The 24,257-nt window shown below is 41.6% G+C and overlaps 3 protein-coding genes and 1 non-coding gene across 6 annotated transcripts; all 4 read left to right on the top strand.

The window, feature by feature from the left end:
• The first annotated feature begins 5,997 nt into the window (after nucleotides 1-5,997).
• On the top strand, nucleotides 5,998-9,489 carry LOC115685466 (protein ABCI7, chloroplastic). 2 transcript variants are annotated; one of them, XM_030610549.2, is made up of 3 exons: nucleotides 5,998-7,022; nucleotides 7,860-8,119; nucleotides 8,956-9,489. In XM_030610549.2, exons 1-3 carry the CDS (start codon nucleotides 6,129-6,131, stop codon nucleotides 9,257-9,259), a joined length of 1,458 nt encoding a protein of 485 aa, XP_030466409.1. In that variant the 5' UTR covers nucleotides 5,998-6,128; the 3' UTR covers nucleotides 9,260-9,489. The 2 variants fall into 2 exon arrangements, with proteins under 2 accessions (XP_030466409.1, XP_030466408.1); XM_030610548.2 differs by having other exon boundaries at nucleotides 7,842-8,119.
• A 1,815-nt stretch (nucleotides 9,490-11,304) lies between these two features.
• On the top strand, nucleotides 11,305-11,433 carry LOC115685480 (U6atac minor spliceosomal RNA). Its single transcript, XR_004006242.2, has one exon. It is a non-coding gene; the product is annotated as a U6atac minor spliceosomal RNA (small nuclear RNA).
• A 202-nt stretch (nucleotides 11,434-11,635) lies between these two features.
• Nucleotides 11,636-14,028, top strand: LOC115685464 (pentatricopeptide repeat-containing protein At5g46580, chloroplastic). The gene has a single exon (XM_030610547.2). It carries the CDS (start codon nucleotides 11,660-11,662, stop codon nucleotides 13,910-13,912), a length of 2,253 nt encoding a protein of 750 aa, XP_030466407.2. The 5' UTR covers nucleotides 11,636-11,659; the 3' UTR covers nucleotides 13,913-14,028.
• Nucleotides 14,029-20,822: 6,794 nt separating this feature from the next.
• Nucleotides 20,823-23,930, top strand: LOC115685468 (tobamovirus multiplication protein 2B). 2 transcript variants are annotated; one of them, XM_030610551.2, is made up of 5 exons: nucleotides 20,830-21,099; nucleotides 22,379-22,444; nucleotides 22,536-22,600; nucleotides 22,917-23,007; nucleotides 23,197-23,854. In XM_030610551.2, exons 1-5 carry the CDS (start codon nucleotides 20,959-20,961, stop codon nucleotides 23,206-23,208), a joined length of 375 nt encoding a protein of 124 aa, XP_030466411.1. In that variant the 5' UTR covers nucleotides 20,830-20,958; the 3' UTR covers nucleotides 23,209-23,854. The 2 variants fall into 2 exon arrangements, with proteins under 2 accessions (XP_056160657.1, XP_030466411.1); XM_056304682.1 differs by lacking the exon at nucleotides 22,379-22,444 and having other exon boundaries at nucleotides 20,823-21,099; nucleotides 23,197-23,930.
• Nucleotides 23,931-24,257: the final 327 nt, after the last annotated feature.

The following is a 24,257-nucleotide window of genomic DNA, read 5'->3' as shown; positions in this document are numbered from 1 at the left end:
ACTATTCCTATTGCTTTTTCTCGTTCATACCAGAACAAAAGAATAGTAAGACATCCACCCATGGGTAGCTCAGTTGGTTAGGGCGTACTTGGGATTGTGTGGTTAGGCGCACTGGTCCCAGGTTCGATTCCCCAGTTGAGCACTTGTGATTTAAGTGGGGGGCCATGGCGGTGGGTTGCTGTGCTAGTTTCCCCCGAGGAATAGTCGAGGTGCGCGCAAGCTAGCCCGGACACCTCGGTTACCAAAAAAAAAAAAAAGAATAGTAAGACAAGTGATCATGTGTAAGACTCAAATGCTATATGTAGAAGTAGTGTTTTGTCTCTTGCTGGTCTAGTGGATAGAATCTAACGTTAATAGTGTTTACTATCAGCTACGTGCAATCCAATGACTCTGATCAATAACAGCAAGTAAATCTCTCCACTTAAGATTTTGTCTCCAAATCATGTCCATCTCCTGGAGTTTTTTTTTGGTCTAACATCTCCTGGAGAATATATTACCTGTTTTGAGGCATTAGAAGGAAAATTTCTCATCCTCTGCTGACTAAAATGGCACTGGAATATTTCACAGCTTTTCTTGATTATGGCAATTATTGCTCTTCTTTTTCTGTTTTTCCTCATCTGATTTGGAGTTTATTTTCTCTTAAAGTTAGCTAAGTACAAAGAACAGTTCATGCATTTAACGTTTGAAAATTGTGTTTTCTTTTTAACGAGATTTACTGCAGGATTACAATCAAAAGGCCTTTTGAAAAAGTGCGGAAGGGAAGGATGTCAACAAGACAAATGTCATTAAGAATCGGAGTCATAATCCCAATTGATGAGGCAGCTTACAAAATGACTTAAAAAGCTTAAAGGCCGGATTCGAGTGTGAAACGGGTTAGTAAATGAGCCTAGACTTCTTTAAAAACAAATCAGGCCGATCACATTTTAAGATCTGATGAGATCTATTTTCGTTAGACTCTACTTAAAATGTACGCGGACTTTCCAGAATGTTTTAAATCGTGATGGTGACTTGTTATGTCTGTCGTGTCGGCAATTATACTAGCTTATGCTACACATTACTTTCTTGGTATTACAAAAGAGGTGGAGATAGTCTAAGTTTGAATGAGTGAATAATAACGTAGAAGAAACAAGGTTGTAATGGTGGGGTTTTTTTTGGAAAATAGGAAGACCAAAGAAGCTTGTAGTTGTCGCTGTTTGTGCTCTGCTTTCGGTCACTTTTATTCTTTGGTAAAAATTGCTGCTGTGGCGCATAAAATGCTCATTGGGTCTCACTTCAAACAAGGGGCACAAGTCAAAACACATATGGTGGGCTGATTCTACCTTGGTTGAAGACAAGAACAATGACTGGTTCTTGAGTTGACTTACTGTTTAGTTTATGCACTGTTTCTTGTCTTTGACAAAGAAATTTCTGGACAATATGATTGCATGTAAAACAAGAACTGATCCAGCTCCCATTGCTATCTGACATAGAGCCTACCTGAAAAAAAAAAACAACAGACACTAATGTGTCTAATGCTGTATCTCACGATTTCCTGTATCGTCCTGTTTTGACCCTCTCTTCGGCAGCGCCAACTCAATTAGCTCCTCACGTAGTCACAGCATATACAATATATTCACTAAAAGAAGGTCGTGTATGATTGTGCTTAGGCTACGCATGGCAACCATTTTGTACTAGAAAACAGATTCTGCTCAGAAATGATTCTTTTTTATTATGTGCCCGGAAATAATTTCTAAGTATTTGAAGGCAGTTGCCCAAAATTTCTATTCTTAGAATAGAAAAAGAACAGAAATGCGTTTGGTAACTACACAAAATTTCATTTTATTAATAATATTTTAATAATATTTTGAATTTTTTAATATTTCTTTCCCTTTTTTCTTTCTTTCCCTTCTCTTCCTTGGCCAAGGCCGGTGAGGGCGTCGCGGCCCTCGTCGTCGGCTTTGCCAGTCGCGACGGCGAGGTCAGCCTCGCCTTGGCTAGGCGAGGCTTGACCTCACCCAGATCTAGCGAGGCCAACCTCACCGTCACCACCCAGGCGACGGACCTAGGTGGGGACGGTGAGGCCGGCCTCGCCTTGGCTGGGCGAGGCCTCGTTGTCGCGACCTCGCCATCGCGGCCGCAAGCCGCCCTCGCCGGCTCTGGCCCGCGGCTGGTCGCCAGCGGCCTGTGGCCGGCGAGCGGTAGGCCGAAAAACAACAACAAACCAAAAAAAAAGAAGAAAATGAAGAAGAATCAGAAATGGAAAAATTGTTCCAGAATCAAGAAGCTACTTTTTTTTGCTTCTTGATTCCGTTCCAAAACTGATTCTGGGAATAATTTTTTACAAAATTGTGCTCGGGCACAAAAAATTTAACAAACGGATTTCTGCTCCCAAACTGATTCTGGAAAAAAAAATAGAAATTTTTACTATTTAGCAAGTTGTCAAACAAGCCCCTGGTATACCATTTGTTTAGTTGCTTTCAACTCGATATCTCTGAACCAATTGACAATTACTCATAAAAATATCGAAAAACCCAGAAATAGTACTGCAAATTCAAGATAGCGGAGTCATCAAAGTCCATAGAATGGTCACATCGGTAATACATACAGTACCGCATATTTGACGAACCTTGAACAATGATTAACCCGTACCAAATTACGATGCGAATAACGAAAAGGGCTCAAATGACGTAAAAGAGACTCCGCGAAAGTCTATTTACCGGAAGGGTTGGAGGAAAAAAAGTAAAAGGTGAAGAAGCTGCTTTTCCCGCGTCCGAGGGTTAAATGTTGGCTTTGCAAAAGAAGATCTTGGTCATTTGGGGCTACAATATGCCAAATTATGGTCTTGTGGACTGACCCCCTGAAAAAAGAAAGTGCAAGCAGCTCATCTTTTGCTTATTTTGCATATTCTTAGCTTTGAGATGTAATCATGGTGACTTGGAAAAACGTTGTAAAGGCAGCCTCCAGCCACTGTTGACACTAAGGGACAAGAAACACAAAAGTGGATCGCCTTGCGTTGCAGTCATCTCCACACTTCCCATCAATTTTAAATTTTTCTCAATTCACATCATCTCTTCCATCTAATAATGATCACTTCTTTGCCCCATGAATTGACCATCACCTTAACCCATTTCATCTAATCAATCAATGGCGGACAGCCGCTAGATAATGGGGGTACGACTTGTATGAAACACATGTCATAGTCCATCAAGAAAAAAAATCAAACGAAATCATTATAATTTGCCCCCCTTGAAGTTTGATACTGCCATTTCGTTTTCTTAGTCTTGTTTTCCTAGGTTGGTTTCCTGTGTGCACCGCTATATAATCACGGGACACCTCGAACGAGCTAAATAAACATGTACGAGACGACATCTTTCTTCCTCCACCACTGGATGATTTTTCGACAGAGACATCTGGTGGACCATGGGATAATCGAACTGCATGGAGAAAGTTATGTGAGGTGGGAAATTGGGTTATCTAAATATCTAATGATGATGAGTTCCCGTTTGACGTGGACGAGCAAAGTGACACGAGAATCATGCAGAGAAATGGGGGGGTCACGGCGATATGGATATGCGTAGAGCTACAAGAAGAAGGAGAAGGAGCCAGCAGCAGCAGATTGACGGGTGCCTAAAAGTGGCCATGAACAATCTGTTGCTGCTTTGCTTTTTAGAGTTGTAGTCTGTAATCATTTTCCTTAGCAGTTGCGAGGTCTAATCGCGGGAAAGAAAGGTGTCTCATCCAACATTGTTCCCATCTCCTTCGTATTTATTGAGATTTATAAAACTTGGACTGTGGTGATCAAATGGACAGTAGATTTGGCAACGCTCGAAGATCAATGGGGTTGAATGTATGGCGAGTGAGACAAGGATGCTAAGAGAAGGGTCGAAGGAGCAAATATAAGCTTAGGGAAAGAGATGAAAACCTATGTATGAGATTTGCTTGGAAAAAAAGGTGCCACGAAAAAATTCACGAGGTAAACTATAGTGTCGATTTAGGGGTTCTAGGATGGCGATCACCACTAGCCCTCTTGGCTTGTGATCACCATAAGAGAGACGAGATAATATAATGATATAAATAAGTCTAGGCTAGTTCGATCTCACATGAAAACTTAAATTGGCGACTCCGATTGAATTTTTTGTTATACGAACTAAATTGCTCCAAATGAAATCATCATTCACTTACTCTGAATCAATGAATCTTTTATGCAATACGATCCTCATTTTTTGCATATATTTAGGAAACCTGTAATTTCTTTGGTGGCCTAGAACTAAAATTTTTTGCACGCAATCGCAACTGTCTGATTTATTTATTTATTATTTTTTCGTGCGGCTCAAATTGATTTTCTCCTTACAATTTTAGTAGACCGATCTTCCTATTAATTAGAGTTTTTTTTTTGAATGACTAATTAATTAAGGGCAAATGAATAAAAAACCCGAGGTTCAACGGGGTAAATGCATTAAAAAAGGATAAAATTTAGCGGATTGTGCCGCTACAGCCACTACAGTTGGTGGCAAACTTGCTTTCAGTAAAAATGCATTAGTAGCTTATCTGTCATGGGAACGTAAAATTTTGAAAATGTAGTACTATTAGCGAGCATATGATATATGAGGGTATTTATACTTCTTTTCACACGGAAATCTCATGCCAAGTCGTTTTACACCATCCCTTAGACAAGTCCCTATGCTGATTGGAGAAGGCTCTAGCCGATTAAATTTGGTCAACCTTTTTGTCCTCTAAAACTCAAAAAGCTAAATCTCAGAGGATCCTCCTTTTGTTTTCTCCTTCTTCTGATTGAAAATTTTGTCCAGCAAATCACAGGCAAGGGGGGGAATTTCATGATTAAATTACTATTTCTTTGACCTGCGATTGTCTTCTGATTGACGTGTGTTGTTTTGGGTTGCTTTCTGATGTCAAAGATGGTGCTGCACACTCAAATGCTGCGACTAAGTTTCTGTAAAATTTTCCTTCCCTAAGTTAAGGGAATTGATCTGATCAAAATTTCAAATTCCCAGATTTGTGAAGATTGATCTGCCTTTGGTTTTAGAACATCTTTTGAACTCATATGGAAAACCCTTTCAAAACCGCTTTGAAAATTTTCCATTCAAACATAATAAAGGCGTATTCTCGTTCATCGCGTAATATTTGTGTGTACATCATATAACAATTTTTCATTTTTATACTTCTCTCTACATTAAATAAATTTCTAATATTCAAAAAATAAAGAGAAATTGGAGTTTTCAAACTATGGAGCAGAAGTAAGCTCAAGAGTGCACTAAATTATTAAATAAATTTCTAATATTCAAAAAATAAAGAGAAATTGGAGTTTTCAAACTATGGAGCAGAAGTAAGCTCAAGAGTGCACTAGTTGCTAAACAATATCTCCAGTATGCATTTGCATTTACTTATTGAAAAAACCCATTTTCAATTTGTTCTTTCGAAATTGCTTTGGTAATTAATATGTTAAGATTTTTTTTTTCTCCATCTTTTAAATTCTACTTATGGTTTAAACTCGTGTAACCATAACCGTTTTCTATCCCCGAGGAACGGTGCCAAACATGTTTTCAGATAAGCTTTTCCTTTACCAAGAAAGCCAAAATAAATAAAATAAAATAAGAAAAGATCCTAGAACTTTGAGTAATCAATAAGGCCCCCCCAATACACCAGCTTTCCACAACCTCCTGTTACTCTCAATTAGAATGAAAATATGAAGAAAGAAAATTTAGAAAAATACCTTGCACAATCAAGAAGGAAATTAGGAATATAGCATGTAGGATTCCAATAGCCAAGAACCATTTCTTCCAAGAAGAGAGAAAAGCAAATGCAAAGAGGAACACCAGGCCACAGCTGAGCCCAATCAAGAATGGACCAGGATCTCTCTATCAACAAGCAACCCACACCCCAGCTTCCCTCAAACCAGCCCAGACCCATCAACCATTTGCCACAGCATGCCTCGGTGGCTCTCACCCTGTTGACTCTGGGATGGCTATAGCGATTGGCGACCGATTCTCCTCACCCTCGTAGCCATTCCCCTTTTCTTCTTCTCTTTCCATGGTTGTTGTTGTTGGTGGTGGTAAGTAAGGAAGGAATTCAGAAGAGCCGTCCGTCAACTGGCGTAGACCAAGGCACCCACACCAGCACCGGCTCAAAAAATGGCCGCTTTGGCCTTCCCTCGCCACGTTCACACCGCGCCGAGGCCTTGTTTCTTCAGCAACACACCGAAAGCCAAGCTCAGAACAAGAGTCTCCGTCCAATCTTCGCTTACCCCTCCTCAACTGGGTTTCTCCGACCCCTTCGTTCTTGAACTCGCGGAAGCTCTCGAAGACTCCCTTTCCTCTCCTTCTTCTCCGAAGCTCTCGCCTCTAGAGAAAATCAGGGACGTGTCCTCAGAAACCCTATTGTCCACACCGTGGCCCTCTCGCAAAGACGAGCCCTTTCGCTTCACTGACACTTCCTTCATCAAGAACTCCAAAATCTACCCTGTTTCACGCCCTCCTCCACAAAGTTTGGATGCTCCACTGGGCTCTTCCGAAGACACCCAATTGCCCCATCTCGCCGTCGTTGATGGGCACATTGTGGATTTCGGCTCCAATTTGAGTGGTCTGCCTGATGGGGTGTATGTGGGCAGCTTGTCGAATGCGACCTCAGAGAGTCTTGTCAAGCGGGTTGGTGAGTTTGTGAGTAATTTCGATTGGGGAGACTTGTTTTGGTCCATAAATGGTGTCGGTGCGCCGGATTTGGCAGTTGTTTACGTGCCCGCCGGTTGCCGGGTGGAAAACCCGGTTCATTTGACGTATTATTCTGTTGAGGCTAGTGATGAAGGGTCGAATAAATTGCCGGTTTCAAATCCGAGGGTGTTTGTGTTGGTAGAGAAAGGAGGGGAAGTTGATATAGTTGAGGAGTTTATGGGTGGTGATGGGAATAGATGTTATTGGGCTAATCCTGTTCTAGAGGTAGTGATTGGAGAAGGTGGCAAAGTTAGACATTCTTATGTGCAAAATCAATCTCCATGTGCTGCTCATATTAAGTGGACTTCGGTTCGGCAGGTAACTCTTCCAAGCATTTTGTTATGAGTCACTTTTTTTTCTTTTTCGTAGGATTGTCGTTTTGATAGCTGAGCTCCTTGAAGCTTAACATTTATGTTGGAAATGTTACAAAATTGAACATGTAGGTATGCTTGTAAAGTTGATGCCTTTTCGTCCCTCAGTTGTAAGATAGAGGAATATCTGTTCTAGGTGCAGACAGTCTATGATCTCCGGCTCTGATTGATGGCGCACCATTTGTCCATGAGAACTTGCTTGCGGTTGCATTTCTGAAAATATGTTCTGACAGGAATAGCGTGCCCTCTTTTCTGTGTGCATTTATTCATGTCTCTGCTAAGTCAAACCACAATTTTGCTGGGCCCCCTTGGTGTGTGTCCGAGTTCTGTTAATTGAGATATCGTTTTTCATGTGTTTAATTTGATGAACTCCTTCATTCGTTGGTCTTAGTAATCTTCCTTAATGTCATTTGTTACTTGGTGTTTTTTCTCCTCTTTTCTTGGCAAAATGACTTCCTATTGGGCTATTTAACAGAGTAAAATTGCGATAACAATGAAACCTTTCCCAGATATGCCATTCATCCGGAAGGATATCTTACTTCACCATATTATCTTGAATATCATTTCCTCTCTAAGCTCCAAATACTAAGGTGCAGTGTAATTCCATCCATTAAGAAGAAAGGGGAAAAAGGCCACGTGTGTCTACTTAATGCCAGCATTGGCAGAGGAAACCTTGAATGTCTCTTTGATGCTTCCACTCTTCTTTTTAGAATATATTCAGCCGTAGATGGGATTTTTGTTTCCTTCTGATGGAACAATACAAAAGTTTAACCCCATTTTCCAGGAAGCGGAAAGTAGTTATCAACTCGTGGAGGTTAGTAGTGGCGGGAAGTTGAGCAGGCATAATCTCCATGTGCAGCAACTAGGGCCTGACACAATGACAGAGCTATCCACTTTACACTTGGCCTTCTATGAACAGACTCAAGATTTACATAGTAGACTAGTCTTGGATTATCCACGTGGTAGCTCCCGTCAGCTTCATAAGTGCATTGTGGCAAACTCACAAGGACAGGCAGTATTTGATGGAAACGTTAAGGTTAACAGGTAACTTTTACTATTTAGATTGCTTTTGTGTGTATATGTTTTGGTATCCATTTTCGCGGTGTATGTACATGCTTATCTCGCTGGTAGGCCGTGTAATTATCTCATATGAGGGCTCTAGTAGTTTTCATTGTGGTTCCCATCCTCAGAGTATGTCTGCTATATTGTTCAGTCAGTTGTAAAATATTAGCTTGCACATGTATTTCTGTTATGCATTGGGGTAACATGACACACAGAGAAGATGGCAATTTCATTTTGTTATTATATGACAGCAAGTTTGAAATGTATGAGTGTCGTTTTCTGTGAAATTGTTCCATGGGATGACTTTTAATTTTCAAGTAGGAATGGTTAGTACGTTAATTAGTTTTGTCTTGTTGATCTTTTGGGGATTTGCTGAATATCACAGACATTCTAATAATTTCATCGTGGAGTTCCCTCCGTCCCTCGATCCCATCTTAATTGGTTTTATCGCACCCCCATCTCTTTTTTTCTGTTTTCTCCACTTTTCATTTTTCCTTGTCTCTTCCTTTAGTTGTCTTAGTACGTGCGCAATTAGGATGACTCCTTTTTTTGTCGTCTATACTTATTTGAGGACTTTGGAGAACTAGAAGCTTATCTTGGCTCTGAGATACATGCAACTGTTGGTCTTTTCCCATTTCTGCTCATCTCGATGTTATAGAATATTGTTTGTCTCGGAATTCATGCTACTTATTAACATCTTTAGCAGATAGTTATTTTAAGTTGCTGTTGTAGCCAAAAATTGTTTCAGCTAATTGTTTTTTAGTATATTTGCTCGCAGTGATCACATATAGAGTGATCTTGATCTCGTCATTTTGCAGATATGCACAGCAAACAGATGCCGGACAACTGACAAGAAGCCTGCTACTCGAACCCCGTGCGACTGTAAATGTCAAACCCAACCTCCAAATCATAGCCGACGATGTCAAGTGCTCCCATGGAGCTGCAATAAGCGACTTAGAAGAAAGCCAGCTGTTCTACTTCCAAGCACGCGGCATTGACCCCAAGACAGCAAGAAAGGCGCTAGTTTTCTCTTTCGGAGCCGAGGTGGTATCGCAGCTGCCCAATTCTTTCGTCCAGAAGAAAGTCAAGAATCAAATCAGAGAGTTGCTGGATCCACAGTGAAGAGACTGTCACTAAGAGAAGTTTTCAGGAATCTTGTGCCTTTTTTCTCATTTTCAATTATTTTGGTACTCCTTGGCACTTCCTTTCCACCATTGCTCCAAATTGTATTGCAAATATTTCAGCAGATTGGTAGAAATGAAAGTGTAGATTTTGTGTTCTCGTAATCTCACCTCACGTACTGATTGATAGAAGCAGTTAATAAAGCTCCCTTATCTCGTTCCGTGCCTAAAGTACGGATTTTTTCTATACTGGGAAATTTCGGTAAGTGTTGGTAAGTGCAAGAAAGCTATTGATAAAAAAAATGGTTGGTAATTTTTTTTTACTGGTAATTTATTGGTATTTCACCAATATTTTTATGAAATTGTCATCTTTTTTTCATTTTACAATTTGCAAATTAGCCATTTTTGCACTGATTTATCAACTTTTATTTGCAAAATATACCAAAATTTCGAATTTAGTAACTCTTATAGGAAATTCATTTATCAAACTTATTTTTCATTCAAATATCAACTTTTCTAATCGATGATCAAAATTCATTTACCTTTCTAATGAAGCCTTAAAGTCACCGACTTTTACATGAAATTACCAACTTCAATTTAAGTGGTTTGTCAATTTTCCACTAGTTCGAGCCTACTGATTTTCATTTGAGTCGGTTACCAACTCTTCTTTGACTCTTTTTTTTTATTATAGTTTTACCAACTTTGTTGTTGGGTTAATTTAATTAGGAATAAAGTTGGTAAATCACCACATTAACGTAAAAAAATTCGTAAGTCAATCAAATAAAAATGGGTAAATTCATATATGAGTTGACAAATCTGAGGCATAAGATAAAAAGACAAATAAAAGTTATTACAAAATAAATAAATTTGATAATTTGTAAACCGTAAAAGACAGTTAGTAATTTCAAAAAAAGCGACCGTAAATTATGTACAAGTTACAAAAAAAATTGGGTGACCGGTAACTCTTTTTACAAACAGTTTTGTTGACACCTGGTAACTCTTCATGAAAAAAAATAGTCATATATTTTAATGGAAAAGTAGAATCGTCCCCCCAATCTTAGCTGCTTATTCTGATTTTTACACTGTTCACGGTAAAATTTTTGCAGATCTGTCTTGATATAGCTAGCACTGTACCATGATCCAGTTGCAAAATGTGTGTGATAAGTGATATAAATGAACACTCTCATCAGTCATTGAAAATGCCTTGTTCCTTCAAACGTCCACTTGCAATTTTATCACACCATTTAACACATCAATATAGTCAATTAGCCTAATATAATAACATTACGCTACAGCCAAATGGACAAATCTCAATCCCGGTTTCTAGTTAATTATTCAAAGAGAAATTATACACAGAAGAATTTGATGTGTCAAGGTTCTGAGGTTCCTCATGACCGAAGGACTGTGAATCGACCAAGACGAACATGCCACGCTTCATCAAGTGTTACATCGAATATGTTCCCGAGGGACATGGGCAATATTGAAATCGAGCACGAAGTTCTAAAGTATTCTTGTAATAAATGCGGGTAGATCGAGAGAGATCTACGAGTGCGATTGATCTCGTACTTATATATAAATAAGTTTTCTCCCTCATTTGTAATATCCCATTTTCACAAGTGAAATACAAATACAATCCATATAACTTTTCTACGGTGAATAAGTTTTCTCCCTCATTTGTAATATCCCATTTTCACAAGTGAAATACAATCCAGAACTTTTCTACGGTATTTCTCCCTCTATAATACTTATGAGCGAGCGAGCGTGGAAAAAAACCGGCTTAGGAAAAAAAAATTTCTAAGATTGCTCTGGTGTGGCTTGGATCTCCGTCCTATTTCAGTGCTGCAATATATTGAAATCAATGAATGGAAAAGGAACTGACTTAGGAAAAAATTTCTAAGGCTGCACTGACATGACGTGATTTACGTTGTATATGGGCGACGCAATCTTTTAGAATCAATGAATCGGAAGCTAGTCCCAAGAGTCCCAAATAGAATAAGCACAACACTAGATGTCACTTGATAATAAACGCTACTGCACGGTTAATCTGTGTTCGTGGAAAAGAGAGATGGTTGGCATCTCCCCTGACAGGGATGAGACCGAGCCCTCGGGCTCTACCTGTTACCACACATCCGGTTAAGCCTTTCCACCTCGGTGGACTTCTAACTCAATTTTTGTTCTTTCTAACCACAAGTGCTTAGGGGAATCGAACCTGGGACCAATGCGCCTAACCACACAATCTCAAGTACGTCCTAACTAATTGAGCCACTCATCACAAGTGCTTAGCTGGGGAATCGAACCTGGGATCAATACGCCTAACTACACAATTCCAAATACGCCCTAACCAATTAAACTACCCATGCTTACCTTTTCCCTCTTTTATCTTCTCTAATCATTCTATTGCATGGGATTTCAAAGTCCGATAAGGTCCTCCCAAAAGTATCTTCCGATATTTTTCTTTGCCCATTTCGAGATTCCGAACCCCTTCTCTCTAATGGCTGCCGCTACTCTCCCCACAGCTCTAGACCTCCGTTACTCCATCTCCCACCAGCCGGACCTGAAAAGATCGAATCTTTTCCCGTCATCGTTCAGGCAACGTCCGACCTGGAGATTCACCGTCTCCTGCAGCGCTTCCTCCCCCAGGTCCCCGCCGAAACCTCCCCAGGACCTCTCGGAACGAGAGCTCGACCGGAAGAACCCGCCCTTGTCCGACCAGCTCAGGCCGCTGTCCACGACCACCCTCCCCACGGCCAGGACGGCGGCCCAGGCCCACGTCTTGAAATCGAAGCCGAAGTCCACCTGGGTCAACCCGGCGCGACCCAGGCGGTCCGTGCTGAACCCGCAGAGGCAGAAGCGGTCTCACTACGCGCGCAATCCACAGATTAGGGAGCTGAGGGCGTTCGCCGAGAAGCTGAATGACTGTGAGTCCTCCGAAACCGCTTTCTTGGCTGCTCTGCAGGAAGTGCCTAATCCTCCCACCAGGGACGACGCGCTCTTGATTTTGAACAGTTTGAGACCGTGGCAAAAAGCCCATCTTTTCTTGAATTGGCTCAAAACCCAGAATTTGTTTCCCATGGAGACGATATTCTACAATGTCACAATGAAGTCTTTGAGGTTCGGAAAGCAGTTTGAGCTCATTGAGGACCTAGCAAATGAGATGATAAGGGATGAAATTGAGCTTGACAACATTACTTACTCGACCATTATCACTAGTGCCAAGAGGTGCTTTAAGTTTGATAAAGCAGTGGAATGGTTCGAGCGGATGTATAAGACCGGGTTGATGCCGGACGAGGTCACTTACTCGGCTGTTTTAGATGTTTACGCCAAGTTGGGCAAAGTTGAGGAGGTGCTGAGTTTGTATGAGAGAGGGAGGGCCACCGGGTGGATACCCGACCCCATTACTTTCTCTGTGTTGGGTAAGATGTTTGGTGAAGCCGGCGACTATGATGGTATTAGGTATGTGCTGCAAGAAATGAGGTCTCTTGGAGTGCAACCTAATTTGGTTGTGTACAATACATTGTTGGAGGCAATGGGCAAGGCCGGGAAACCCGGATTGGCTCGGAACCTGTTCGAAGAAATGGTCGAATCAGGTTTAACGCCAAATGAGAAGACCTTGACGGCACTCGTAAAGATTTATGGAAAGGCAAGATGGGGGAGAGATGCACTAGAGTTATGGGAGCGAATGAGGTTGAACGGGTGGCCCACTGACTTCATTTTATACAACACATTGTTGAATATGTGTGCCGACCTTGGCCTTGTAGAAGAAGCAGAGAGATTATTTGATGATATGAAGCAATCGGGCAACTGTCGGCCGGATAGCTGGAGCTACACTGCAATGCTTAACATATATGGTAGCGATGGAAATGTAGAGAAGGCAATGGAGTTGTTAGAGGAATTATCCACCTTAGGGATTCAACTAAATGTGATGGGTTGCACTTGTCTGATTCAGTGCCTAGGCAAGGCTGGGAGAATTGATGATTTGGTTAGAGTATTCAGTTTGGCGGTCGAAAGAGGGGTTGAACCGGACGATAGGCTTTGCGGATGTTTGCTGTCTGTTGTATCACTGTGCAAAGACAATGAGGACATGGAAAAAGTCCTCTGTTGTTTGCAGAAAGCCAATCCCAAGTTGGTGGCCCTTGTCAAGATCCTTGGAGGAGAAAGCACTGATTTTGATACAATAAAAGAAGAGTTTAGGGGTGTGATCAGCAAAACAGCAGTCGAGGCCAGAAGACCCTTCTGTAATTGCTTGATTGATATTTGCAGAAACAGAAATCTGTACGAGAAAGCCCATGAGCTTCTCTATTTAGGAACTCTATACGGCTTGTACCCGAGTCTACATAACAAAACTGCTGATGAATGGAGTTTAGATGTTAGGTCACTCTCTGTTGGTGCTGCTCAAACTGCACTTGAGGAGTGGATGAAAACTTTGTCGAGAATTGTGAAACGTGACGAAGCATTGCCGGAGTTATTTTTCGCTCAAACAGGTAGCGGAACGCATAAGTTCTCTCAGGGATTAGCCAATGCTTTTGCGTCTCATGTGGACGAACTCGCTGCACCTTTTAGGCAGTGCGAAGAGAAAGCCGGTTGCTTTGTAGCAACTCGGGAGGATTTGGTGGCGTGGTTGGAATCCCGGAACCCATCAGCTGTTGCGGCATAAAGTAGTGTGGGTCTTAGACTCACAACCATGAAATGCTTGTAAATGTTAATACTTAGCTCTTGCAACAGGATGCTTAACTATTTCATATATGAGCAATTCCTCTGCTTTTTGTCCAATTTAGACTTGCAATCCTTCCTACATCTTATCAGAAAGTTATAAAGATCGACTTGTCAACAAATAATTTCTCTGCCTTGCTGAATGCTATTATTTGATTCTCTCATGGATCGGAAGGAGTAGACAAAAATTCTTCAAGAGAAAGCCGCGCATCAGGGTTCGAACAATGATAAAGGGATTTATTGATAACTAGCAGTAGTTTAGGCTTTTGGAATTCATTTTAACTGGCCTGGTTTGCCGCTTTATCGCTCTCTTTATCATCACTATCTTTATCTGTCTCATTTCTGCATCTGAAATTACCAATCCAAGTCCTTTTCAGTTCCTTCTCTTTTAGTCGTCTTTTCATTTGCCTGTCATATTCTTCTCTTCTTCTGCTTCTTTTTAGACTGCCTGAATGAATCCATCTGGTGTCTAGGCTTTCTCTGCTGCGCATTGGTGTTTCTTGAGTCACTGCTTAATGCTTCTCATAATTTATCAGTACTGAAGCAAAGATTGGTACTATTAGCAGCAGGAATTTTCGGCTGAACAACTGATTAGTAATTGCGAAGCCCGCGTTACCCTGTACTGTAGTTCTTCACAAGGCGAAAAACCAATGCTGCCTATCAAGAGATAGACTAATGCAAGTACACGAAAGAAGTTTCTTAAGAAAAAGGACTGTGTAAAACACAGAACTTGTAATGAATTCGTGCGGAGCACACTTGAATTTCGGAGACAATCGAGAAGAGCGGTTGTTCGCACGGTGTTTGATTCATATCAACCGGGTCTGGACGAGGATATCGTTCCGAAATTGCCCCATACACCCGACCCGGAGTATCAACTCGACTCCATTAATACTTAGAAAACTCGATCAGTGATGTCATCGCCCCAGATAGAGAATGGTTGGTGAGAATCAATGGAAGCCTCTAGTTGCTATCAGTCTGACTCATATCGATGATGCCCATTTGCTGAGTTTATCTCACGATTAACATCATTCACCTACTTAACAACCACACAAGACGAAAGCACGTTCCATCCCACGCATGAACAACAAATTCCATCGTCAGATCGCATCAAAGATGACAAAGTAGAACCTGCTAGCATTCTAATTGAAAGATTTTGTAGGATCACAGCCAACTGTTCTAAAAGTTTAAGCTATTAGATAAATGCGTGGTTTAATATTTAATTATTCTAACAGTCCCCCTCAAGCTTAGTCTGTTCGTTTTGCCTAGTACTAAGCGTGGATATATTTAATTGGAGAGGCAAACGGGGCCTGAAAAAATTCGAATTCATGACCTTCATCTCTGATACCATGAAAGATTTTGTGAAACCACAGCCAACTGTTCTAAAAGTTTAAACTGTTAGATGAAGACGTTGTTTAATATTTAGTTATTCTAACATTAATATATCTAATTCAGAACAAATGCTGACAATCTAGTCTTTTGCCCGATTAATTTAGTCCTCAATACATTTTGGAAGTACGAAAGGGCGATTGGAGATATTTTTTTTTATCTAAGGATGAATTTGTAAGCGAGTTAAGTATTTATCAGAGTCAAGCTCAAGCTTGAAAAACGCTTAAACTCGAGGAGCTCGGCGTCGAGATAATCACATCGCACTTATTTATCATATAGACACATCTATGATTACGGATAAGTAGTGTCGAAATTTACGACTTTAGCCTAATCTTCGAACCAGAGCTCGAGTTTGACTGGAGCTTTGGCTAAAGTCTGCCAACTGATTGAAATGAATCGAACTTACGAAAAGGCTTAACCCAAACGAGCTTGAGCTTGAGCTTGAGTACGAGAAGCCAAGCCGGAACAAGCCAGGGCCCGAGCACTAATGCTCGCATCAAGTCCGGTCGAGCTCAAGCGGTAAATCCAGTTCGACTCGACTCGACTCGACATGAATCGCGATCCTAGGTCAAGACGGTAGGTGCCAAATTTGCAAATACCGTTTCTTCCTGGGCAAGCGAGTGCAATTTCGAAGAAGTCCCGGGGAAGACTTGGAAAATCCGAAAATAGGAAGGTCAAAACTGCAGTTTCCCTATAAATTCTGGCCTCGCTGGCCCCGAAGTAACCGAAAAATCGCCATCGGACGCTCCAAAAGCTCAAAGGTACGATTATTTCTCTCTCTCTGTCTCAAATGATTTCATGTCTTGTTGTAATTCCAATTCAAAGTTCGCGTTTTTGTTTCCTGGTCATCTATTTCTTTGGCTATGTGTTCGGCGATCCGCTTCGATCGCATTTATTGCTATTTTTGTCCGGGAAAATAGCAGGAAAATAAGGTGGAAGTGGATGAGACAAGTTTTCTGGTGCCTTATCTTCATCGTTGTTCGTTCATCGGATGATCCGAAGTCATGGTTTTTAGCCGCTTGATGTTGGATTAGCTCAATTTGGATTTTTTCTGCCTTCCTCCCAATTTTGGGATATAGGGTTTTTCTCCTTTGGGGTTTTTCTGCATGGATGCAAGTTCTTTTTTCTTGATTTTTCTCGATTGCAAGCGTTCTAAGCTTGGGAATCTGTCTAGGGTTCAGTTGAGGTTTTTCTACATGAAGTCGGATGTGGGGGGTGATGGGTTATCTGGAAACTTGCATTTGTTTCTATCTTCTATTTGCTTGTGATCGGATGCTCGAACTTGAGTCGAGGGTGTTAAGAGTTTGATTTTCCATTGAAAGGGAATGCTGAACATCCGCCTGCTCCTTTTGATGATGTGTTGATGGAGTTCAAGAGCTCGAATTGCTTTGGAGTAACGTATATACAGTTTTAGTTGGAGGGTGTTGTGGATCGTGAGTTTGATGGAGTTCAAGCTCGAGTTACATTCTCGAGACAAAGCGGCTCTTCTTTTATCTTATACTGCCGAGTATGACAGTCTCGAGTTATTGAGAACGAAGTGCTTCTGTAGTATTGTTTTTGTTCTTCGACTGGATTCAATGAGATGCCGGAAAGAACCTTAGTAGTGTAGTGGATCTATTTAATGCCTCACTGTAGTGCTAGTCTCGAGCTGTAGCATTGGCGGTTACAACCTACAGACCTTTACAACTGCCGCGAAAAGGAAACAAGAAAAATTTGAGAAATTGTAATATGATTTATGCTCGTGAAAATGTGGAGGACAAGTTTGTGCTGGATTGTAGCTAGCTTATGCATTTAACGTCATGAAAGGCTTCAGAATTTTTATTTTGCTTTGTGCTGTTAAGTTACCCATGTAGCCGGTTTTGAAGAGACAGGATTGTTTTCTTATGTTGCAGGAAAAAGTTTATAGTATATGGATAACAAATCATCACCGTGCAAGGAGGTTGCTGACGAATTGACTCGCGAGTTGCTTATTGCGATCTCTAATTTAGAACCGGATACTGCTGTCAATATGAATGTTCAACCTGAAACCTTTAACGATGCAAATGGTGCTGCAGTGACTAATGGTGACAACACTGAGGAGTGCAGGTCCGAGCTCATGTCCATCTCCAATTTACCGGCACCTAAAACTTCACCTGTTGCTATGGATCCGTGAGGTTATGGGGGCTGCGATTTCTTTGGAAGACTATTTTGACTGCATGACAGGCTTGCTGTGATGTAGAACAACTAGAATGTCTTTTAATGCTGCTTTCTTGTGGTCGAATTCCATTGAAAATATCTGTACTCTTGAACTCCATGTACAAATGTGATGTATGAGCAGTTTGAGAAACTACACAGAAGGAAATTGGTTTGAGCTTTAAAATATCCTTGCCTCTTATTTCTCTGATTTTCGTTTCAGGAGGGTGACAAAGGTATTTTAGATCTGATTTGGACATCTCATTGTTCAATTTGTTTTACGTCCTGAAAACCTCGAGACCTATACTTAATATTGAACCCGAAATGCTCCTTTGATGAGTTAGGCATGGTTATGTTTGCCTGCTCAATGGGTTCACGAAACTCCAGATTGTGCATCTGCCTTTGTGTGGTGGTAGCCTTTGCTATGACCGTTTATTTACAGGTCTCACGCAGAGACTGAGGTTATCTATGCCTCAAGACAGCAAACTGCTTTTAGAGCCCAAGCATGAGCGTCGTTCATTCATGCAAGTGTTTTGCTTTTGCCTCTGTGGGTGCTGAGAACTCTTCTTCATCTCTGTAGATAAGTCGTGCTGGATCTGCACTTTGCATGAGATCTCTAGCGGATTGCTAATGTTAGTTTGCAAAGGATGCGTCAACTAGAATGCCGGGGGTGATAACAAGTTTGAAGGGTCTTCGAGTCAGTTTCCCTGAAAAATCTTTCTTGATTTCTTTATAGCCTAAGTACTGATCCAGATTCAAATTCTCAACATATCATGTTTATATAGGCTCAACCATGTTTTTAAAATTTCCATGGCTCTAGGATCCTTGAGTTCCCATTTGCTGATGGATCCGTGACCTTGTAATGTGAGACAGCTCTGTGTCATCCATATCGATCAGCTTTCTTCATGCTGTCAGGTCTGTTCTCTTGCTCTATTGCATACAAATAGTGGCCGCTCGAATTTCATTACCCGGCAATAACAGAGCGCTGCTCTTGCGAGTGTAACGTCGGGGAAAGCATGCACATTACCAAAAAAAATGCACGGAAGAAGCATGTAATGTTGAAAACGCGAGCAACAGATCTTTATATCATGGAAAAACCCCTACATCAATGACATAACGCGACAGGAACCTGTCATCTCTTATGCTAAAATCAAGAAAAACCTTTCTATTTATTTATACCACTAATGGCCAGAACCAACACTACTTGAAAAGCAGAAGCGATGCCACTAGATAAAAAAACCACAAAAGTCCTAGATCAAATTCTACTGCCAAAATCTAGGAAGCAGGAGGAGACAGTCCTCCAATTGAAATGTTGCAGAACTTGGTGACCTGGTCGCCGAATGAGACGCCGAAGATGGGTAAGGGGAAAATCCATTCGAAGCAGTTCAAGGGGAGGCCGATGATGGCCTTGCAGCATTTGGGGAAGAACTTGAAGTTCAGCTGTAACAGCGACTCCAGGAACTGCTGGGCACACCCCTCTACGCCTTGGATGACCTGCCAACATTTCGCCGGACCCCCAAAGTCCAGAAACTTTTCGTTAGGAATGTCCACGCCCGCGATTGGAGACGGGGCAGGCGTGACGGCCATCGCGGCCACAGCAAAGGTCAGAAGCAACAAAGCCCGTAGCGCCGATACCATGTTAGCCAAGTTATACTTCTCGCTTTCGCCGAAGCTTGTGCCTGACCTGTTTTTGCTGCTCTTGCCTGGAGATCTGTTCGTGGGTGCTTCACGAGCTGGAGTTTTCGGGTGTTTATATAGGCTTTCATCGTCTCGAAGGTCAATTCATCCTCTGAGAGAGAGAGAGAGAGAGAGAGAGAGAGAGGGAGTTACGTGGATCAAAAGAAACTCATGTTTTGCACAATTTAAGGAAGAAGAGTTACAAGAGACTTGCATTAACTTGCTTTAAAATGTACCACTGAAATACCAAATGAACGATAACGCTACCAAGTGCTGATCGGCAGAAACTCAACGTTGTGTTCGAGATTCCGTCGATGTAAATTTCTTCAACTGCCTCTACATTGAAGTTACTATTTTTACGGCGTCCGTTTGCGGTGTTTGGTTTGCTTAGGAAAATGAGCTAACGAAAAATGTTTTCCTTCCAAAACTTAAATTCGGGAAAATGTTTTCCCCTTTCAAAGAACCACAAACATTTTTCAAAATATGATTAGTTATCGATATTTGGACGTGAAACTCTACGCTTGGGCACAGAAACCCAATATTGGTTCCCAGTCCCCGGCCACGGCAATGGCAACGGCTGAGCTCACGCCTTGCTAGATCGGGCGAGGATTGAGCTCCCCTGTGGCCGATTGCTAGCCCCATCGCCGTGATTGGCGACCGGACAAGGAAGAAGCAAAAAGAAAAGAAAATATATATATAAAAAAATAATTAATTATAATTAAAAACTGCAAATTTTTTAGTAATTTTGCCCATCATATTTTCTTTACCAAACGACTTTCAAAGTTTTTTTTGGGTTTTAGTCGGACACCAGAGAATGACTTTTCTTGGAAAATATATTCCATAAATGATACATTTTCCGCGAGGGTCCTTTGTTTCGCGGAAATTTTTTTTGTAATTTTTCGACGTTTGGATTACATAAGAAAATGACTTAACGGAAAAAGTTTTCCTACCAATATATAACTTGGTATTGGCATTTGGACCGGAAATTCTACACTAGGGTACAGGAAAACCAATGCTCGTTCTCAATCCCTTGGCAGTGAGGCCGGTCCACCGCCGCTTGAGCCCTGGTTCATTGAGGTCGAGCTTGGGTCCATCTGGGCACTGGGGTTTGAGACTCGGCCTCGATATTCCTAGGCCAGGGTGTTGCAGACCTAGACCCAGCCTCTCTAGACCTGGCTGAGGCGCCAGGGAGCTGGGCACGAGCATCGAGTTCTCGGGCTTGTGCCCGACTCTAGACAGTCGGCAATCCAGGCTTGAGACCTGGTGCTCATATCGGGTTCCTTGGCTACCCATGGCAAGTCACTAATGCTTTAATAGTGTATATTCATTTAAAAAAATCAATTTTCCTAACTAAACGACGAAAAATATTTTCTAGTTCATTTTCAAGACTCAGCCAAACACTAGAAAATATTATCATTCTCCAAAAAAATGAACTCCCGAATAATATTTTCCAGAAACATCGCAATTTCCGCGGAACAAACGGAACCTAAATGGTAATTTGCTTGGAATTTAGAAGAACAATAAAACATGCTTATGCGGCCACAACCAATGTCATTTCCTAAATCGTAATTTGCTTGGATCCTTCTACATCTCTCTAAAAATGTAGGAGCCTGCTCGACCGGTCCACTCATCGGTCGGAGAGGAGGTTCGTACAACGCTTCCGAGCCAGCCCGGTTGGACCGGTCTCTCTCTCTCTCTCCCTGCGCTGAAGAAGAAGAAGAAGAAGAAGAAGAAGGTCGGGGTGCGAGCTGAGCAATGGCGACCTCATCGGCGAGCGGAAGAGGAAGCGGCAACAGAGAAGGGGGTGCAAAAGCCATCGTCGCCGATCAGATATCGCAGGCCGTTCAGTCCACTTCCAACCTCCTCCACCTCATGCAACAGACCTCCCCTTCCCAGGTTCACTCTCTCTCTCGCTCGATCGATCGATCGATCGTGTTTGGTTCTAGCAAGCTGTGAATTCGATTCGCTTAAGTAGAGGCATCTCGAGTATGTAGAGGCAGGATCGGTCCGACTGTGATTTCATGGAGATGGAGCAAGTTCTGGTAGAGGAAGATGCTAAAACTGTTTGCTTTTTGTTGACCTTGATGCAATTTTTGCGGCTGGAGCATCGCGTATCAATCGGTGTTGTTCTTTCAGTCAATTCAAGGGTGCGGGCTTATGAAGGAGTGGGATTAGATCATTTTTAGGGGGTTTGCTCTGTGTAGTTCTTTAAGAGGAAGAGGATTCTAAAGGTTTTAGCTTGAATCTGGCTAACAGGTGAATGATCCTCCAGTAGATTGTCGATACATAAAAAACGACGAGGTTGCTTTGTCCTGTGAAATGTAATGAGAAACGAGTCAGTTGTGGTAGCTGAAGATGCAAGAACTGTTTGCTTTTTTGACCTTAATACCATTTTGCGGCTGGAGCATCGCGTATCAATTGTTGTTGTTCTTTTATTCAATTCAAGGGTGTGGGCTTATGAAGGGGTGGGATTAGATCATTTTAGGGATTTGCTCTGTGTAGTTCTTGGGAAGAAGAGGATTCTCAAGGTTTTAGCTTGAATCTGGCAACAGAGGAATGATTCTCCAGTTTATTGTCGATACATAAAACCGAGTTAGTTGTCTCGTTTCATCTGCCGTTCAGATTCGCAGTGGTCGAGTGATTGCAATGCGGCTATTTTCTGCTGGTTGGTCGATGCTACCGATATTGTTGTCTCGGGTAAAGTTTCTTTGACAGAAAGCAGATGCAAACAAAGGAAGATTAAAGAGAAATGTAGGACCTAATTCTTTTTAATGTACCTGAAAATGTAGCTGGACGGTGCTCGGAATCATTTTTATGTAGCATTTAAGCTTTGCTTATCTGCTTATAACCCAGATTAGGAAACTGTTGTGTCCCTATCACGAGGATGACTTATAACATTTGCCTATATCTAAGTTGTTATGCAAAAGCCTATTGTTCTAGTCGACACAAAGGCATGAGTCGACTGAAGTGTTGGCGAAAGAAGTTCAACTGAATTGATTGTAGTCCAGGCGTTTAGTGAGATCAGTTGTTCTTCAAATTAAGTGTATAGTTGTCTCAGAGAATCTTTTGGATCCTAAATGTGTTTTAAATGGCTGGTCAGCTTCAAGATTCTGATTTCAATGTGTAGTTATTCTTGTGCTACTTATTGTAAATTCTTTCTCGGCATGTTCCTCAGGCCCAGCTAATGATGCTTCCAAAGAGGCTTCTGGCAAAAACAGCAACAATAGGGAATACTGGGCGAGTATGCATATAGATCTGGCTCGGTTGATCAAGAGTGGTGTTCATCCACTTAGAGTGCTGATGCCATTATTACCTTCCATTTTCTGGTGTAGGTCTTGGAAGAAATGCCTAGGGTAATTTCATCTCTGGATGCACACATGGAGACTAGTTTGCAAAGGTTAACACCTTTGACATTTGGTATCATTTTCTGTATTATGTAATAGATGTAATATAACGATAACTTTTTTTCTGCGTAACGGAGAAAAAACTGATTAAAATCTTGTGAGAGACGTGCTTAAGAACTGCTATATATACAGTGATTATGCCCGATCAGTTGTATGGTTCTTTTTATTTTTTTGGCAATCTGAAATCTTAGGCTACAAAACAATTGTGGCCATCTCTGTTCTTCATAAATTTCGTGTGCTGATAAAGGCCATGTGAGTATTATTGTATGAGCCATGTCAACTTGATGTTTTCTGTAATAACTTTTGCAGTGTTCCTCATCTGCAAACGGTGGTCCAGTTACTAGCGAACATGGAAAGCAACCAGCTTAATTCTCTCTCGAAAGCTCATTTTGCTCGAGAGGTATTAGGACCTTTTCTCTCCTCACTCCTCTCCTCAACGGGCAAGAGATGCGGTTGCATGTGTCGCACACTTTGCCTCATGGAAACTACACTGATATCCTAGTGTCGGAAGTGTCCTTCAGATTCTGTCTCACTCTCATAATCTTCTCTTTCTAATGTGTCTTGACAACTGCTCTGAACTTTTCAACAGGCTTCTGATTGATGCATCCCTCTGCCAAAGAAATCAACTGGCAAATCAACCTCCTGCAGTGCCATAATTGGCTGTATTTCACTGCTTTACAGCTGAAGTTTGAAAGCGGAGGTAGCAGAAGTGTGCAGACAGGGTTTTTGACCGTGGAAGCTAAGGCTGTTAGGCTTTGTTGCACGTGGAGGTGTGCAGTTATCTCTTGCAACTGGTTATAGCGTCCACCTTTTTTCTTTTTCTTTTTCCTAATATCATGCTGTTCCACCTCGCAACCTAATTGTATGTCTGGATCTCAGTAAGTCCTTTGGTAAATTTCAAGAATATTGTGTCGTTAGCATATGCAGTCTCGGTGGGGAGTGATATGTTTTCTCCAGAAGAAACATCCTACCCACCTGCAGAAGACAGTGCAATATTGAAGATGCCATACTCGTTTGGTCTGTTATGGGCCAAATAAGCAGCGCTCGTTTCATTTGATGCCCCTAAGAGCTTGACGAAGGATGCAACCTAGGAGGATACCACAGTCTGGTGAAAGTAAACTTTGGCTTAATTTACTGGAGACTCTTGAGCAAATTGCGAAGTTTAACAGCCTTATTCAGTTGTCTTTTATGTGACAGGAGGGACTGATACTCCTGAAATACTTATTCACGGGTTTCACATTGTTGTATATGTACTGTGATGTGTGAAGTAATTTGTGTATTTGGCAAACTGTTGCTAAAGCTATAGTACCTTGAAACTTGGAAGTGGTCGGGTACTACAGTCAAGGGAATGTTGCAATAAGGGTGTTGCACCTGCTAGATATATACTAATCATGATCTTTCAAAAAGTTGTTTTACCTTTTGAAACTTAGAAATGGTCTGAGAACTTTTTTGTCTCTGTAGATAAGTTTTGCTGGATCTGCACTTTGCATGAGATCTCTACCGGATTGCTTATGATATTTTGCAGAGGATGCATCAACTAGAATGCTGGGTCGATGACAGGTTCGATGGGTCACGGCTTAAACTTTGAGTCAGTTTCCCTGAAAAATCTTTCTTGATTTCTTTACAGCCTATGCACTGATCCAGATTCAA

The sequence above is a fragment of the Syzygium oleosum genome, unplaced genomic scaffold (genome assembly GCF_021117445.2).
Source record: "Syzygium oleosum isolate NSW1041296 unplaced genomic scaffold, Sole_v2.1 Sole_v2.32, whole genome shotgun sequence".
In the NCBI taxonomy this organism is placed as follows: domain Eukaryota; kingdom Viridiplantae; phylum Streptophyta; class Magnoliopsida; order Myrtales; family Myrtaceae; genus Syzygium; species Syzygium oleosum.
The sequence above is the reverse complement of the archived record's forward strand: the minus strand, read 5'-3'. Positions and strand labels throughout refer to the sequence as shown.

Excerpts from the sequence above, each read along its gene's own strand:
- LOC115685466 (XM_030610548.2), top strand. The coding sequence starts at position 6,129 with ATGGCCGCTTTGGCCTTCCCTCGCCACGTTCACACCGCGCCGAGGCCT. Across the intron at positions 7,023-7,841 it reads AGTGGACTTCGGTTCGGCAG|TTTAACCCCATTTTCCAGGA; the intron begins GTAACTCTTCCA and ends ACAATACAAAAG. Across the intron at positions 8,120-8,955 it reads GGAAACGTTAAGGTTAACAG|ATATGCACAGCAAACAGATG; the intron begins GTAACTTTTACT and ends GTCATTTTGCAG.
- LOC115685464 (XM_030610547.2), top strand. The coding sequence starts at position 11,660 with ATGGGATTTCAAAGTCCGATAAGGTCCTCCCAAAAGTATCTTCCGATA.
- LOC115685468 (XM_030610551.2), top strand. The coding sequence starts at position 20,959 with ATGGCGACCTCATCGGCGAGCGGAAGAGGAAGCGGCAACAGAGAAGGG. Across the intron at positions 22,445-22,535 it reads CAATAGGGAATACTGGGCGA|GTCTTGGAAGAAATGCCTAG; the intron begins GTATGCATATAG and ends TTTCTGGTGTAG. Across the intron at positions 22,601-22,916 it reads ATGGAGACTAGTTTGCAAAG|TGTTCCTCATCTGCAAACGG; the intron begins GTTAACACCTTT and ends TAACTTTTGCAG.